Below are 18,454 nucleotides of genomic sequence, written 5' to 3'. Positions count from 1 at the left end.
GGCAAGGTGCAAGAGCGGCTTAATATCACTATTGATGACTAAATGATAGGACGATTTGATGAGCAAATGGTCGGACCAACGATCAAATGGTTGGACGACCTTACAACCAATCGGTTGGATCACTTAGTGAACGGTATATAACTTAATGACAATTATAACGATCTGATTAAACGGTATTATATTGTTTTATACTTATATTATTATTGTAAAAAGAAAATTTAAATTCTTTAAAAATTTTTGGGTAAAGCCTATGGATAAATATAAATAACTATTTTTATACAGAATGTTATATCATTCTTGTAAAAAAAATATAATTTAAATTTAATTTAGATTTTTCAAAGATTTTTGGATAAAATTTATGGATAAATATAAATAATTTTTTTATATAGGATAAAATGATCAATATACAAAGAGTATTATTCATTTTCCTTTTTAATATTTTAATTATGCATTATCTTTTTACTGCTATATCTTGTTCCATATTTTGAATTTATATTTGTTTTAATTTCTGGTGGATGTTGATGCCTGAGGAAGATTTTTTTTTTCTCGCAGAATCCGTCCAAAAAAAATTGTAATGATCAAGCTTCGGTGTCTTCTCTTTGGATTTTAGTTTTTCCTTACTTGGTGGGTTCTTCGAGTCACCAGTGGTATATATGCTGTTTTGATCAAGAAGCCTCCAACACGGAGGATTTTAGCCTTTGAAAAGGCTTTTAGCATATGGGCTTCAAGTCTTGATTTTTGGATATCTGCAGTTTCATTCCGATCGTTAGTTTCTCCAAAGTGTTTTGTGCTTTGGACATTAACTCAAGAAAGCAATTAGAACAATTGACTCAAAAGCAAAAAGGTCCTTATGAAGGGAAAATTATGTGTTTGATTGTAACCTTGCTTCCATATTATTTATTTTGGGACCTAGTTATTCTTATTTAGTAGATTTATAATTTAGTTTTTAGATATTACCATTATTAATAAGTCAGTCTCTATATTCTCAGAAATCTATTAAAATATCCTTATTTTTTTCTCTCAATTAACAAAATAATCATTTTGTTATCTTTTCCATTAAAAATAGATAAAGGATGAGAGATAAAATTTTTAAAATTTAATTTTTCCCTCAAATAAAATCCCTTATTTAGTTTTTGGATATTACTATTATTAACAAGTCAGTCCCTATATTTTCAGAAATATATTAAAACGTTCTTTTCTTTTTTCATATCTATTAAAATATCCTTATCGTTTATTTCCGTCAATAAAATAGTCCCTATCTTTTCTCATATCTATTAAAATATTTTTATCATTTCTTTCCATCAACGAAATAGTTCCTCCTCATCGTTTCTTTCCGTCAACGAAATAGTCATTTCTTATATTTTCAGAAATCTATTAAAACGTACTTGTTTTTTCTCATATTTATTAAAACGTCCTTATCATTTTTTTTCTTTCGCGAAATAGTCCCTGTCTTTTCTCACATATATTAAAACGTCCTAAACATTTCTTTCCGTCAATGAAATAATCTCTCCTCCTCCTCATTAAAAAAGAAGAAGAAGATGATGATGATGCAGGAGAAGAAGAAAAAAAGAATTGCCTCCTCCTCCTTAAAGAAGAAGAATAAAAAGAAAAATCAAAGTAGAATCAAAGAAGAAGAACAAGAAAAAGAAGAACCAAATAAGAAGAAGATGAGAAGAATCGATGAAGAAGAAAAAGGAGGATGTGGAGGAAAAAAAGAGGGTAATTTAGTCTTTTACTATATTTTTAATTGCAGAAATAGACGGAATGACTATTTTGTTGACGGAGGAAAAAGATAAGGACGTTTTAATAGATTTCTGAAAATGTAGGGACTGACTTGTTAATAATGATAATACCAGTAGACTATCTTGTATTAGATTTTAAAAAAAATTTTCACTTAGTTTTCTAATGTTTAAATTGAAAGTTTTTATTTTAGTTTTGATATATGATAAATTTTTATTAAGAATATTTTCCTTATATATCCCGGCTAGAATTTCTAATTAAAAACATATATCTAAGTTTGGGTTTAATCAAGTGTATAAAGGGATAAACAAGAGTGATATGCCACTAGATTTTTGGTAAATTTCACAGAAAAAAAAATAGATGTATTTTGGGTCTATAGCATATCATATTCATATTAGACATATTATTAATTTGAGATAATGTATTAGATTTACTTAATTAAGAGTAATATTATTTTATTAATGTGAGATATATCTTCTATAATAATTTATCATGAGGCTCATATTTATGCAAGTACATTGAACATTAAATTTCTATGTCTCAAATGCATGCATGTACCTAATAATCTGATTATTCGCAAATGATTTATAACCACAAAAGAATTTCTTTAATTATTCACTTAATTTACAAATTGCAGTTTAAACAAATTAAATGAATACTTTTAAGTCCTACAAGTCAAAACACTTCTAATCCATATAAAACTCCGGCATGTTTCTCGGGCCCATCTTTCACAAAATACACGTCTCTCATCCTTTGAAACGCGTGCCACGTCAGCAAGCTGTCTGACCCGGCCTGGTGGCATTTCCCGACGGCGCGGTTTACATCTAGAGTCCGGGCCACCCGATCCAAACCACCATACAAGCTATCGCAGAACCGCATCATGTGTTTCAGATCATAAACTCTACCCCCGAAAAACACCCTCAACAAGCTCAAGAATTCCTCCAAACCACCGGGCAAGCACCGTCGCGTCAGGATCTTCACCAAATACCCGAAATCATAGGCGCTATGAAACGTTACCCAACTCACTGAGTCATTGCACACGAGTCCGGAAGACATCATTAATTCGGCGAAGTGACCAGAGTCAACCCCTTCATCTCTATTCCTCTCGAAGTCAATCCCCTGACGCCTGAGCAAGTCAATGGAGTCGGGGGCGTGAGCATCACGAGATACGTCGAAATCCCTGAAATTGAATTCCCAGATGAATCGGTTTGCGGTGCCCAGATCAGGGAGGTTGCCGTTGGAGTCGGAGAGAGTGAGACCCACCTGAATGAGATTCAAAGCATCTACGTTGGACTTGAGGATCTTGTAGTGATCCGAGGGACGGCGTTGACGAGAGTAAGACTTTGTAGGGTCGAGGGAAGGGCGGAAAACAAGGCCAGGGAATTCAGTGTCCATGGAAATGAAGGGAAAACCATCTATGAGATCGCGGATGAGCTGGAATTCAGATTCTAAATTAGAAGACCAGACTTCTCGTATGACAATCGGCTTGGACTCCATAGCTGAGTCTTGAAGAATCATATTGTAATCGATGAAGCGAAGTGAGTTAGTCTTATAAGTGAGGGGATTGACGGGGATGATTGCGAGGTAGTGGGGGGTAGCAGTTATATATGGAGAAGGTGGTGGCGGATGTAGCGTGGAAGGAGAGGAAAAAGAGAAGGCGTGGTATTAGAGTGTGCGTGAGTGGAAAGACGCGTTGGAAAATTTGACCGAGGCAATCCAACGAGGACTTGGTCCATCTTCCACAAGTGAGAAGCCTCCTGGAACCTCAATTTTTTTTTTTTTAAATTGTTTGTTGATCCTTTAATTTGGTAGATACACAGAGTACAACTGGGTCCCAATGGATTTGACTAGTTTCAGTGTATGTGGGCAGTGTTTGAATCGGATGCTGCACTTATCAATTGTCACGGGTGCCGTTTCTTTTTTGTCTTTTTCTTTTACCTAAGATTATCATATAGGCTTAGATAGCGAGGCTATAAACTAAATGTCTTATACATTGAACAACTCCGCTCGTAATCAAAGAAAAGGAATCCTAATTGCTCTAGCTGAACCATATAAAATTTCACGCTGTTGCATTCTTGTCTCCGGTCATGAACATATCTTTGCACCAAGAAAGCTTTTAAAAGCCACAGTGATGCTCTAGAGAAGTGACCCAATTGAAGACGTATATTCTCATATTCTTGTAATTGCACCTCAAACTTAAAAAGATCGAAATAATCTTATAGAAAGTTTTGAAGCATTCATCAACCGAATTAAAATAGATAATAACTTATTAAAGTATTGTAATTCATACTATATTGCTCTAACCGTTCCCATATAATTGAGTCAACAAATAAAAGAGTTTCTAACTATAATACTGTCTTACTTTTTTAAAAAAAATTAATGATGCTGATAAATACTTTTATATATTTTTAAGTTTAACCATTTAAATACAGAGAATTGGTAAAATACTTTGGAAATGCTATAGTTTTAAAGATAAATATGCTCTCCTAAAATAAAAATAGAAAAAAAAACATAAAAATATTGATGGAATCCTAATAATGAAGAAGATCTAACCTAAAAATTATTTATACTCCAACTTGATGGTGAACATTAAATAATTGATGATCAAGTCAAAAAAAATAAGAATTTTTTCCTGTGCTTATAAAAAGACGTTAAACGCCAAAAAAAAATTAAAAAAAAAAACAAAAGAGGAGGATTTTCTCTCTATGTAAGAGTACTGTCCTACTTCCAATTACTAAAAAACCATATGAATAATTTCGGTCACTTTTCAAGCAACTCTCATTTTGTAAATAATTCTTATTCCTAGGAAAAAAACATGCACAATTCGAATTGGTTGCCAATCATTCACATTCAAGATATAGCTACCTCCTATTGATAATTTTAATAACAAGAATTAAAAAGAAGGCAATATACTTGTGCATCATAATATGTATAATTAAATTGCACAAAGTAATTTATTATGAACTAACGATAATGAATTTAATATCTCATAATGCGGATTGGGGGTAAACTGTTAATTTATACAGTGGGGTGGGGGCCTCAGCCTGATGGTTGTCCAATTATACTGTAAACTTGTTATTCCATGTATTTTTTGACATTTAGATAACCGCTGACCCTGACTTGTCATTTGGTAATTATTTCAGCATTCCATGGTATCATCTCATGTGATGAATTGGAGATATGTGGTCAAATATAGTTGGCACTTCTGGCCCACCTACTTTTGATTTATTTACTTATTATATTACGTTACAATTGACCGAGTCAATGTGCACATGAAATAAATAAATATATATATATATATACATAGCGTGAATAAAAATGATAAAACGAATGAAATATTTAAAGAAAATATTAAGAAACCCTTACAGAAAAGGGTGCTTTAATTTATTTTAAAAAATAAAGTGAGAAAAAAAATTAACTACATGGTAATTCCACTTGGATTTTTGAAATTACTTGATCCTTATATCTGGATTTCTTTATTTTAAGAAAAAAACACGAGATTAAACTTTTGGTTGCAAAGGGTACGCCCAAAATAAAAAGGAGATTAAAACCCTCCTTTTTTATTCATCTGAACTTGTACGCAACAAAACCAAAAGAAAATATAAGAAGAAGAGGACAGGAAAAAGAAAGAGCTAGGTATGAAAAAGAAGAAAGGCAAAACACCATCAGTTTATTGTCTTCTTGGTGGTATAACATGAAGCAAGACGGTGGTCTTGCACTTGGGACATTTGGGATCCACATCTGATAACATCACGTACATGAGGCATCGACGACAACCTACCACCATCATTGACCTCATCTCTTGATCACTCTCCGACAACACGCATGAGCTCTTCGGTGACGCTATTTCCGATGATGAACTCCCCCCAGATTCCGCTGGAACTTAAGTAGCTTAGAAAACTCAAACACGTTATTGGTTGTGGATGATTAATTGTCTGGACCATGTTTCATCCCATCAAGAAACTTAGACTGTATGCTTTGCTTTGTCGTGAATAATTAATTGCACTTTAATCACTTGCATCATCCTTTTCAGAAAAAAGATTGGAGTTCAATCCTTCATGAACCAAGCCCTGCCTTGTATTGAGACTGAGTTGATCTCTAAAAGTGACATATCACCTTGGCTATGTATTTCAGCACCCTAACAGTCTAATAAGAAGGAACCCTTTCTGAGTCTGTCAATATGTACCCTAGCTACTTGTAAATTGGTCAGTAAAAGGGCTATGAACATCTCTTATAATATATTGGTGGAGCATTTAATTAATTCTGCACTTGTTTTTAAATAATAGAGGCATTACCTTAATATTTTTAGGAGTAATCATACCAATCATTTCACTTTTGACAAAATTAAAGGACATGAAATATCTTGCATTTATAAATATTTTTATATTACATAGGATAGGATAGGATCTTGAATATTTATTACTAACTTAGGTATCAGAGTACCAACATAAAGACACACAGACTCCATTGGTTTTCTAATCCAGTTCTTAATTTGTTGCAGTAAATAGAAACTAACTGCATGAGATGATCAGTTAGTTGAACCCAAAGGTATTAAATTTGCAATAACATTAAGATAATTAATTTGGGTTCAAAGGTTGATGAGCATTTCTCAGCAACTGTTGATCTTTTAGTATGTTATATCATTATTTTTTTTTTATTAGTCGCAAAAAGACCATTATAATTAAAATTTTAAATCTTAATAATGATGATGATATCTTAAAATTTTGAATATGAAAATTTTAATGTAAGTTATAATATAATATTTGATATTTTTATTAAATATCCTACTAATTTAAACTATTTTGTTTAATTTTTTATTTTTCGATGGACTCTTAAAATAAAATTTTTAAATCCACTATTACAAGGATGTACTCAAGTTATGATTAGATTAAAATCAACATAAATCTTTTAATTTAGTCTTAATGGAATCGAAATCATTGATATTCAAGGGATTACTATCAAGATAAATTTATATAATAAAATAAATTTTATCCCTGAAATAGTGTGTTCAAAAATTGTGATAGAGACCTCCCCTTTTACAAGCCAATTCACAAATTTAATTTATTGCAAATTACTATTTCCAACAGCATGTTCCTGACGTATAAGTTTATTAATAAGAGATTGGCCAGATTTTTATTCATCTTAATTCCTACACTGAACAAACACTAAACAAAAACATTATACAGACTGTGGAAACATGCAGAAACCTGGATTCACAACAGTGAATCCCCCATCCACTACCAGATTATGGCCACTCACATACTTGGACTCATCACCTGCTAAGTAAAGCGCAGCCTGAGCCACATCTTCCGGTTTAAGCACTGCCTCCTTGAGGTTAGAATAAACCCGATGAACTCCATCTTCATCCAACTTGAGGAAATCCTTTGCCAGTGGGGTGGCAACCAAGTACGGTGACACACAGTTCACACGAATCCCATATTGTCCCAACTCCACAGCAGTATTTCTCATCAATCCTAGCACCCCATGTTTTGAACTAGTATAAGCATGAGGTGCTACCCCTCCAATCACTGAACAAACACTAGCAGTTGTAATTATACTCCCTCGGCGATTGGGGATCATTACTCGAGCTGCATGCTTAGTCCCCAGGAATACACCTACTAAATTAACACTAACGATCTTTTCAAATTCTGATTTTTCATTATCAAGTATGTTGGGTTTAGCTACCCCAACTATCCCCGCATTATTGATCATGATATCAAGCTTCCCGTACTTAGAAACAGCTGTATCAACAGCATTTTGGACATCTTCTTCTTTGGTAACGTCGCAGTGGACGAAGGAGCAAGGGGCATCTGCCCGCAGTTCTTGGCAGAGAGAGTTTCCTAACTCGTCCTGAATATCTGCAATCACTAATTTAGCACCGTGTTTGGAGAAAAGTCTGGCAGTGCACTCCCCGATGCCGCTAGAAGCTCCAGTGATGAGAGCCACCTTGTCTTGCAGCCTGCAGATAAATCAATAACTTGAGCATACAACAGTATATTGTGGAAGACAAGTAAAATATTTATGACCTTTTTAGAGTTGCTGAGAGAAGTGAGGCAGCGGCCATGGAAAATAAACAACGTCTGGAAAAAGTTGAGTGCCTGGGGAGGAGAGGAAACCAAATAGCTCTGCGCTGTGGCCTATCCTGAACCCATACTCTCCATTAAATAGAGAGATGTCCAGTGTTGGATGGTTACGTGGCATCAACTCAATAATGCAATCACAAAACAGGAACTTCTTCTTTTCTTTCTTTCTTTTTTTAAGTTAGAAGTTAGAAGTTGGGGTGAGAGAGTGGAATTCAGGGCTTCCTGATTCAATTATATATAATACAGTTATTATCTGGTTAAACTTCTTACTACACAAAAATGAAACTTCTTATCTATACACAGCACACCACACACCACACACCACCTATATTGTATTAATTAATAATTAATAATTCAAATATTAATAAATCTTCCTATATATAATTTGTTTTTTAAAAAAAAATAATTTAACTAAGTAGATAAATTGTTTTATACATCTGAATGATCATAACAGGATGGTACCTAAATTGAATCTGGCAAAAGCCGCCAAGAAAGTTTCGAAAATATAATTGTATGGACCAACCAGATGCAGTAGCAGATGTAATAATCAGAAATCATGCAGGTAAAGCGATAGATAGAGTGGTGAGGAGCATTTTCTGCAGTACATCAATTGCAGGGAAGCAAAGGCTATCTTCTAGCTCTTCTCCCAGCTAAGTCATCAGATCCTTCATTCTTGAACCAGAACTATGAATGTTGCGAAGAACATAGCAAAAACTTTTATTGAATAGACATAATTTTTTTTATATAAATCAATGACCTTAGCTCCATTTTTTTATAGCACTAAAGACAAAATGAAATCTATATCATTTTAAAAATTGAAATATAATATAAAATATTAAAAGATATTTTAAAGAACAAACCAATTTATTTGAATTAAATTTTGTTTAGTTGTAATGAGTGGATCTCACCCACTGTAGAAAGAGACTTTTTGTGGTGTTTATTATAATTATAATAAATATATTAAAATGCTGGTAAATATAGTTGTCCATTACAAGAGAATTGTATAGGGGAGATCCAAGCCATAGCTGCTAAATATGAAGATTCTTGTAAATCTCCCCTTTTCTTTTGAATCTTTGTACAAGGGATGCTGTGTAATGTTATCATTGCTTTAGCGATTTAAGTTTCATTTTCTTTTATAAAAAAAAAAAAAAACTATATTAAATGTATAATTTCAACGTTTGGAGCATATACAAAAAAATAAATTAATAGAACATATTTTTAATTAAAACATTAGATATTTTTTAGAAAATACAAAAAGTTATTTTTAAAATTTAATAATTTTATTAAAATATAAAAAGTTTTGTATGTTTTTTTTAATGTACAAAAGATATTGTATTTAACAAAGTGAAGTGATAAAATTACTGTGTGGCTGAAAACAGTTATCTATCCAAGAACCATAAAAGCCAATTAAACCAAATCACAGTTGCACAACTAGATTCAGAGTCAACACAAATTTAAAATTCAAATCCAATCCACAACTAAACAGACCCGCAGATTCAAGCATTGCAAAGTCCATTATCAATACCACTGATGCATCAACAAACGAAGAGATAGCACCAAAGTAACCGCACCAACAATGATTGTCGTACATTGAAAAAAAAAAGAGAGTAACCAAAAGTACACAAAAGAATTTCCATGCAACAAAAGAAAGCCAGATTTTCAAGAGCAACTGAAAACAAAGCAACTCGAGAAAATCAAAGTACACAAGGAAGAATGTGCGGAGAGCTCAACCATCCTCACTAGATACAGCATAAACCACCGAATATAGAGCGTAAACCACTGAATGGAGCGATATAATATTAAAATAAAAATATTCATTTCTACTAGCAAAATAAAATTGCTAGTCTTCACGAAAATTAAGCAAACAACCCTCAAGTTAAACAGTGAAAGAAAATTTATGAAAAATAAATAAATAGCAAAAAAAAAAATAATGTCAGTCTCCTCTCCTCTCAGACAGGATAGAGACCGTTATTGTCTACAGATAAAAAAAAAAAAAAAAAGAAAATTAAAAGAGAATCCAAAACAAAAAAATTAGAAAAGCCTGAAGAAAATTTCAAAACAGACGATCAAAGCTGACTTTCTCCTTTCTTTCTTCAATTTTTTCATTTTTTTTTCTCTGTTTTTAAATTTTTAAAAATAAAAAGTATTATATGTTATAAAAAACACATATAATTAATCTAACATTAAATTAAATAATAAATAATATTTTAAGATCTGACAAAAAACAATATTTTAAACAAATAAATATACATCGGCATTGCCGGCCGTTGTTAAATTAAATAAATAAAAACAAAAACACTGCCGTCTCGTCGTCTAGCAATCAGCCTGGGCCCGCTTAGGGCATTCCAAGAGACTTTTATCTCTTTTGAAAAAATTACCATTTGATAGCAATTTTATTGTTAGCGTTTAAATATTATAAAAAAATTAAAATATTTTTAATATTAATTGGTTAATTAATAAATTTATTTTTTTAATTAAAAATCAGCCTGGGCCCGTTTAGGGCATTCCAAGAGACTTTTATCTCTTTTGAAAAAATTACCATTTGATAGCAATTTTATTGTTAGCGTTTAAATATTATAAAAAAATTAAAATATTTTTAATATTAATTGGTTAATTAATAAATTTATTTTTTTAATTAAAAATTAGGAACCGATGAAATAAAATCTAAAATTTATTTAGATATATCAGGTGAGTGTAATAAATTTATTGTTATATTTTAAAGTTTTGGGTTATAGTATTTTTACAGTAATTATATAATTATTAATTTAATATTATTAAAATAATAATTTAAAATTATTAAAAATAAAATTTAGTTTTTATTATATAATTATATAATTAAAAATTTTATTTTATATTTAATAGTAAAAACAGATTTAATGGATTTAAATTTGTTGCTATTAACTTATAATTAGATAATAATTTATAATCACTATTTTAAATCTATTTTTATAGTAGTGATTTTTTTATAAAATTAAGAATTAATTAATAAATTTTTTAAAATTATATAAATTAAATAATAAAATATTTTAACATTTAAAAATATTTTAATATATTTTTTAAAATTAAATTATCAACTATAATGAATTTTTTAAAATATAAAAATTAAATAATAAATTTGTCCATTTTAACAATTTTACAATTTGAAACCCAATACTATATATAATGACAAAATCTTAAATTTTTTCGGTTTTAAGAATTTTAACTTAAATAAAAATATTAATTAATATACCTTAAATAATACACAAAAATTTATTTATACCTACTACTAAGTGATTCCATTAAATTAATACCTCCACCACATAAATTTTGTTGTCAATACCTTACATTAATATTTTAATTTAAAAAAATAAAAAAAAGTAATTATCCAAAGAAAAATCTAAAATTTATCAATTTTAATAATTGTAAATTAGATTTATTATATAACTCCATACTTCAAATAATAGCGATTTAATTGATTATACACTATCTTTAAATAGTTAATAATCGTTATGAAAAATAATTATATTTATCATATTTATTTTAATAAAATTAAAAGTGAATAATAAATTTAATTAACTAAAATAGTTAAATTTATTGGATGAGAAATATACATATTATATGTATAAATGTAGTTATATTAAATATAAAATAGTAGTTCTGTAATTTTCATCTACTGTCCCTATTATTTTTCTTACTATCAAAGTGCCAAATCCCTAGGCTTCATAGCATATTCCTCCCTTGGAGACTATATCTTTCATTAGTCAAACCGACCATTTGACTAGCCAATCAAAATACCTAACTCATCACATGCACCATCCTATGCCTTAATTTTCTAGACCAACTAGTTATTACTAGGTACAATTAACTTCCTTACATTGAGGGAAACCCGTAGGCTTCTTGGCATTACCTCTTTCATTAGTCAAACCGTCCATTTGACTGGCCAATCAAAACACCTAACTCAACACATGCGCCATCTTATGCCTTAATTTTGTAGACCAACTAGTTATTACCAGGTACAATTAATTTCATTACATTGAGGTAAACTCGAAGGCTTCAATGTGATGAGTTTTAATAATAAGAGAAATAGCAAAACGGCATGGGTGAAAGAGGAAGAATTAAATACAAATCTTATATTATTAAAACTAATCCACACATAGAGAACCTTTGCAAATTACTATTTCCAACACCGTGTTCCTGACATATAAGTTTTATTAATTTATTCATTTTAATTCCTTCACGGAACAGACTCTAAACAAAAACATTATACGGACTGTGGAAACATACAGAAACCTGGATTCACAACGGTGAATCCCCCATCCACTACCAGATTATGGCCACTCACATACTTGGACTCATCACCTGCCAAGTAAAGAGCAGCCTGAGCCACATCTTCTGGTTTAAGCACTGCCTCCTTGAGGTTAGAATAAATCCGATACACTCCATCATCATCCAGCTTAAAGAAATCCTTCGCCAGTGTGGTGGGAACCACGTATGGCGACACACTGTTCACACGAATTCCATATTGTCCCAACTCCACAGCAGTATTTCTCATCAGTCCTAACACCCCATGTTTTGAACTAGTATAAGCATGAGATGCTACCCCTCCAATCACTGAACAAACACTAGCAGTTGTAATTATGCTCCCTCGGCGATTGGGGATCATCACTCGAGCTGCGTGCTTAGTCCCCAGGAATGCACCTACTAAATTAACACTAATGATCTTTTCAAATTCTGATTTTTCATTATCAAGTATGTTGGGTTTAGCTACCCCAATTATCCCTGCATTGTTGAACATGATGTCAAGCTTCCCGTACTTAGAAACAGCTGTATTAACAGCATTTTGGGCATCTTCTTCTTTGGTAACGTCGCAGTGGACAAAGGAGCTGGGGGAATCTGCCGCAAGTTCTCGGCAGAGAGAGTTTCCTAACTCGTCCTGAATATCTGCAATCACTACTTTAGCACCGTGTTTGGAGAAGAGTCTGGCAGTGCACTCCCCAATTCCGCTAGAAGCTCCAGTGATGAGAGCCACCTTGTCTTGCAGCCTGCAGATAAATCAATAACTTGAGCATACAGCAGTACATTATGGAAGACAAATAAAATATTTATGACCTTTTTAGAGTTGCTGAGAGAAGTGAGGCAGAGGCCATGGTAATGGAAAACGAAAAGTAGAGTGCCTGGGGAGAAAACCAAATTAGCTCTGCCGTGTGTGCTGTGTCCTGAACCTATACTCGCCATTAAATAGAGAAATTTCCACTGTTGCATGTTTAATGTCATCCACAAAACGTGTCCTGTGCAGCTCTCATGTTTTCTCTTTCTCAATAATGCAATGGCAACGTGGAACTTCTGGTCGTTTTCTAAATTTTAACAATTTTATTAAAACAAGAAAATATTTATATATGTAAATAAGTACATACAATTAATCTAACGTCATAATTAAATAACAAAACATATTTTCATGTAAAATATTTTAAGATGAGTTCCTTTCAGTCCTTTCACAACAGTATTAATTATATATTACACGTATTATCCTAAAAATAATAATAAATTATGCTAGCTTTATATTTTTTTAAAATTTCAAATAGGCTTGACTGAGCTGTTGGGCTGCTTTTTTTTTTCTTTTCTTTTCTTATTATATATTACACGTAACCTGCAATTGGAATTCGCTTGGCCACAAAAGTTTGACTTAATCAAAATTGGAACAGTAAAAAAAAATTGTCAAAAAATTGAAATTGTTTTGAGCCGTTAAAAATCCAGCCAGTTCCAGATTGAAGTGTTGGTTCCAAACCGGAATTTGAAATGATAAAAGAATCAATAAATAGAAGAAAGGGAGTAAAAAGCAGGAACATGTATTAATTAATTTTTTAAAGTTTGTTGGACAAAAAGTTTATTTATTGAAGTTTTGGTAGGTATTGTTGTAATTTATGTATGTATGTATAAAACTGATAACAGTATAAATACTTATAGATACAGATGTTACAATACTGTTACAAAAGATCATAGTCTTAATTATGATGATATCAGACAGATTTCCGCTCACCGACAGAAGCAAATTAATGTCATTTAGGCCACATGAATTATTATTTGGGATTAGAGCTAGAGGTTGCAAGATCATGATCAAGATCAACATCACTTTGTTGAGTAAGAAAAAATAAATATACAAATTAAAAAGTATTGATTTATCTATTAAATTAAATTTAATAATAATAATAATAATAAGAGAAAATTACTTTTTAGCCCTTGAGGTATAACGTAATTAATGGATTTGTTCATCTATTTTTAGAATCCAATACTTGAAATTTAATTATGTCAAAATTCAAGATCACTTCGTTAAAAAATTATGTTAAATCAATAATTTTCGCTTAATCAAAAGAAAGAGAATAAATATAATCTCAAAAATACCCTTATCAATAATAAAATGAAAAATTACTATTTAATCTCTATAATATAAAAAAACTCGCTATTTAGTCTCTTAATTTTAAAAAATATATTAAAATGTCTCTAATATTTTGAAAAGTTTACTAGTTGGTTCTTCTATTAATTTTATCACTAAATATTTTACTATTTAGTCTCTATAGTTTAAAAAAAATTATTAGTTGGTCCCTCAAATTATTAAAAAGTTTACTAATTAGTCTCTCTATATCAAGAGTATTTTAGATTTTTTTTTATAATATTTAATGATTAATATTAATGGAAAGACTAACTAGTAGATTTTTTAAAATGTTAGAAATATTTTAATTAATTTTTTAAATGACGAGCAGTGATCGACAGCGAATGACATTACAAAAATAATTTATATTAAATTTTAATTTTTTATTTTTAATAATTTAAATTTTATATATTTTAATTTTTATTATCTTTACTAAATTTAAATCTTAAATTTATTAAATTTTTTATTTATTTATGGAGATTGAATTTAAGATTTTTTTTTTAAATTTTAACGAAATTAAATTTTAAATATTAAAATATTAAATTTAAAAATTAAGGAGATAAATATGTTAAATATGTAATATTTTAGAGATGAAAATATATTTTTTTATTAGAGATAATTTGATCATTTTATTTATTAATTACGCTGTGTCTTAGAAACTGAAAAAATAATTTTTCTTAATAATAATGCTTTTGAACGGGTGATTCCATAATTTTGTACAAAGACAACTTATAATATGCATAAAAAACAAAAGGAAAAAGAAAAAAAAAGGTGTGTATGTCTCTAGCACATTCCAATAGATTTTTAAGACCCAAGGAATCATGCGACCATCCAAGCAGCCAATACCAACCACAACAGTTCAACATCACCCGCAAAAAACTGGAGATGGCGCTCGTCCCAGCACCCCCACCCCCATCAGCCGATTCCCCACTTTTCGCCGAGGTCGACATGGGAGCTGACTCCTCCGCACCTACAGTCCGAGCCACAGTCGTCCAGGCCTCCACTGTCTTCTATGACACTCCCGCCACTCTTGGTACTCTCCATTTTCGCTTCAAGCTTGTTGCTTTTCTATGCTATATTTACTCCTCCTATCTAAATCTCATGCCTCTACTTGGACACAGATAAGGCTGAGAGATTATTGGCGGAAGCAGCTGGATATGGAGCCCAGCTTGTTGTGTTTCCCGAAGCATTTGTTGGCGGTTATCCTCGTGGGTCTAGTTTTGGTGCTTCTATTGGAAATAGAACTCCAAAAGGCAGAGAGGAGTTCCGCAAGTATCATGCAGCAGCCATTGATGTCCCTGGTAACCTTTCTGCTGTTTCTTCTTTTCTTTTAATAATACTAACACTTGGAAATTGAACGCCTTATTATCAGGATTACAGCGTATTTTGATTTTAAATTTCCTTGTATCTTCGAAAAACTAACCAGTTACCTTATTATCCTCACAAGTCGTTGTCTTCAATTTAAGCTTTTCATGAATCTTCAAGTGGATAATTAAGATTCTACTTATTGTAGGTCCTGAAGTGGATCGCTTGGCAGCTATGGCTGGAAAGTACAAGGTATATTTAGTAATGGGTGTGATAGAAAGGGATGGATATACTCTCTATTGCACTATTCTGTTTTTTGATTCTCAAGGTCATTACCTGGGAAAACACAGAAAGCTCATGCCAACAGCCACTGAGCGTATAGTCTGGGGTTTTGGGGATGGGTCAACAATACCTGTTATTGACACTCCAATTGGGAAAATTGGTGGTGCTATTTGTTGGGAAAATAGAATGCCACTTCTGAGGACAGCTATGTATGCTAAAGGTGAGCTATTTCAATGAAACAATCCAATTACCTTATATAATTCATCATAAAACCATAGTAGCAATTGCTGCCAATTATCGTTTGTCAATTATAATGTTGCTCGGTTTATGTATTTTTATCCACTTCTCCATCAGGTTGGAGAATGCATCTTGTGGTTTTTCCTTTACTTCATATGTTGTATATGTAAGCCTTCTTCCCATGTTATATTTGAATCTTTTGGGGCCATGCGTGAGTATGAAGGCCAGGAACCTTGCATCATATGAGAGGTGCTCTTCTATAATTAGGCAGGCAATTGCTTCATGTGTGTATTTTATGCTTAATATGATCTGGTGTCTATCACTAGGTTCACTCTTTTCATTAGGATTCTGTTGCATGCAAACTTTTGTGCATTTTTTGTTGTGTGCACCTTTATGTAAGCATAGAGTATTTTTTTTAGAAATGGCATTTATCCAGTCATATTGTTCAACCAGTTCAAGGTTCATGCTTTGCAATCTCCCGGTTCAGTTCTTAAAATTTGATCCTTCTTTATTTTTGTGTATGCTCTGCTCCCAACACATGCTGTGTGCACTCGCGCACAGCCCATGCCCATGCTCTAGAATTTCTCTTAGGTTAGCCAAGACCTTTTGTATCCATAATGTTCTTTTAGATGTGCGCTATAAAATGATATGCAGTCTTTGTAATTACAACTCAATAATGAAGGTGATTTTTGGTTAAAAGCATGCATTAGTTTGTTTGGCATATGATTATAAATCGTATGACATTATTGTTTGGCTAGCATACTGCTCTGTTCTTTTATACCCTAAACCTTATCCCATTTCACTGTTATTTGTGATAATTTATTGTTTAGGCGTTGAGATATATTGTGCACCTACTGCGGATGCCAGAGACACTTGGCAAGCAACAATGAAGCACATTGCTCTTGAGGGTGGATGTTTCGTGCTATCTGCTAATCAGTTCTGCCGGAGGAAAGATTACCCACCTCCTCCAGAGTACATATTTTCTGGAATAGAAGAGGACCGCACACCAGATTCTGTTGTCTGTGCTGGAGGCAGTGTCATTATTTCACCCTTGGGGACTGTTTTAGCAGGACCCAATTTTGAAGGGGAGGCACTGATATCAGCAGACCTAGGTATGCCACTGTTTCAGTTTTATGTGGTTTTTACGTTTCTGCAGTAGTTCAAAGTCTCACATGCACTGGGATTTTGTAGATTTGCGAAACTCCCACAGGTTGGTTTGCTTTTAATATTTTTAAGATTAAAATGTCAATTAAGAAAGATTATAGAGGACAGGATACTTTAGAATGGAAAGTTGCTCAAAAACATGGGACAGAGAATAGTCTTGCTATCTGTATCTAATGTCATTGTCTGTTCTGTGATTCTAGACTAGTCTGCATCATTTGGCTGTTAAAAAAGTTAGGCACATGCTTCAACTGTTGTTTAAAGTATGATCGAGTTGGCCATAGTTTCTCCCCATGCCTGTCTCTGTCTGTGTAAGCTTTGTTGTAAATATGGAATCCTCTGGAAGCTCATGATTAAGGGTGTTCCTACCCTCCTATGCTGCACTGATATTGCTTGAGCACGGTATAGGACTATTTTTATTGTATTTTCATTGTGGCACTGGAGCTCTGGTTTTGATAGAATTAAATCATGCCTAGATCTTGGAGAAATAGCATGTGCGAAGTTTGACTTTGACGTGGTTGGGCATTATTCAAGGCCTGAAGTTTTTAGCTTGACTGTGAAGGACCATCCAACAAATGCAGTTACCTTCACATCAGCAGCTGCAAAAAATGAAAGTCGTAATAAATAGTTGCCTTCTTATGAACCAGCAATTTTTCACAAATTGAAGTGGTATCTTCACTAATAATTGAAGGGGCAACACCTTATGTACGAATCTGTTCTTCTGGTTATTGGATGTAAGTGAATTTGTGATAACAATTTGACTACAAATCTCGTCCATTCTTTTCTTCAATTTGTTTTTTTATCTGAATTTGCTGACTGACTGTGACTTGAAATTTCCATCCTTCGAAGGCCCTAAAAATTGAACGGTTCCCTGCAGTTCTGTTTGTTTTCTACAAAAATTTGTATGTGTTTTAATCCTGAGAATAGGAGTGGCCAAGGGATAGTGAACTCAAGGATAGGGGGACTGGAACCAGCTCTCAGGATGCCTCCTGTTAGGCTCGGAACCGAGCAGGCTGGTTCCAATTAATGCTGATTTTGGTCAACTCGGTTTTTATCGGTTTCAGTTCTGGTCTAAACTGGTTCTGCCCAGTTCGAAACTGCTCCGTGCTGGGACTGAGCTTTGTGTTATCACTTGGACTCATTTTCTGAAAGATGAGGCCCTTGTTTTGGCAAGGACAACCAAACATTAAAGGTAAAAGGCTCACAGGTCAAGCTATACCCCTTATAATTCATGTCTAAC

General features: G+C 32.3%; 4 protein-coding genes across 6 annotated transcripts; 1 reads left to right on the top strand and 3 right to left on the bottom strand.

Annotated features, from left to right (window-relative positions):
* Window positions 1–2,324: 2,324 nt before the first annotated feature.
* On the bottom strand, window positions 2,325–3,367 carry LOC110625448 (probable CCR4-associated factor 1 homolog 11). The gene has a single exon (XM_021771038.2). It carries the CDS (start codon window positions 3,256–3,258, stop codon window positions 2,416–2,418), a length of 843 nt encoding a protein of 280 aa, XP_021626730.1. The 5' UTR covers window positions 3,259–3,367; the 3' UTR covers window positions 2,325–2,415.
* Window positions 3,368–6,725: 3,358 nt separating this feature from the next.
* On the bottom strand, window positions 6,726–8,537 carry LOC110627079 (secoisolariciresinol dehydrogenase). Of its 3 annotated transcripts, none has more exons than XM_043961681.1 (3): window positions 8,286–8,537; window positions 7,767–7,882; window positions 6,726–7,699 (listed from the first exon to the last, which is right to left on the bottom strand). In XM_043961681.1, exons 2-3 carry the CDS (start codon window positions 7,802–7,804, stop codon window positions 6,919–6,921), a joined length of 819 nt encoding a protein of 272 aa, XP_043817616.1. In that variant the 5' UTR covers window positions 7,805–7,882; window positions 8,286–8,537; the 3' UTR covers window positions 6,726–6,918. The 3 variants fall into 3 exon arrangements, with proteins under 3 accessions (XP_043817616.1, XP_043817617.1, XP_021629004.1); XM_043961682.1 differs by having other exon boundaries at window positions 7,767–7,877; XM_021773312.2 differs by having other exon boundaries at window positions 6,727–7,699; window positions 7,767–8,045.
* Window positions 8,538–11,997: 3,460 nt separating this feature from the next.
* On the bottom strand, window positions 11,998–13,056 carry LOC110626533 (secoisolariciresinol dehydrogenase). Its single transcript, XM_021772494.2, has 2 exons — window positions 12,912–13,056; window positions 11,998–12,844 (listed from the first exon to the last, which is right to left on the bottom strand). Exons 1-2 carry the CDS (start codon window positions 12,947–12,949, stop codon window positions 12,064–12,066), a joined length of 819 nt encoding a protein of 272 aa, XP_021628186.1. The 5' UTR covers window positions 12,950–13,056; the 3' UTR covers window positions 11,998–12,063.
* Window positions 13,057–15,046: 1,990 nt separating this feature from the next.
* Window positions 15,047–18,004, top strand: LOC110626532 (bifunctional nitrilase/nitrile hydratase NIT4A). The gene is made up of 5 exons (XM_021772493.2): window positions 15,047–15,262; window positions 15,351–15,530; window positions 15,743–16,036; window positions 16,884–17,165; window positions 17,691–18,004. Exons 1-5 carry the CDS (start codon window positions 15,115–15,117, stop codon window positions 17,840–17,842), a joined length of 1,056 nt encoding a protein of 351 aa, XP_021628185.1. The 5' UTR covers window positions 15,047–15,114; the 3' UTR covers window positions 17,843–18,004.
* The last annotated feature ends 450 nt before the right edge of the window (window positions 18,005–18,454 follow it).

The sequence above is a fragment of the Manihot esculenta genome, chromosome 11 (assembly GCF_001659605.2).
Source record: "Manihot esculenta cultivar AM560-2 chromosome 11, M.esculenta_v8, whole genome shotgun sequence".
In the NCBI taxonomy this organism is placed as follows: Eukaryota; Viridiplantae; Streptophyta; class Magnoliopsida; order Malpighiales; family Euphorbiaceae; genus Manihot; species Manihot esculenta.
Note: the sequence above shows the minus strand (reverse complement) of the source record. Positions and strands in the feature narration are given on the sequence as shown.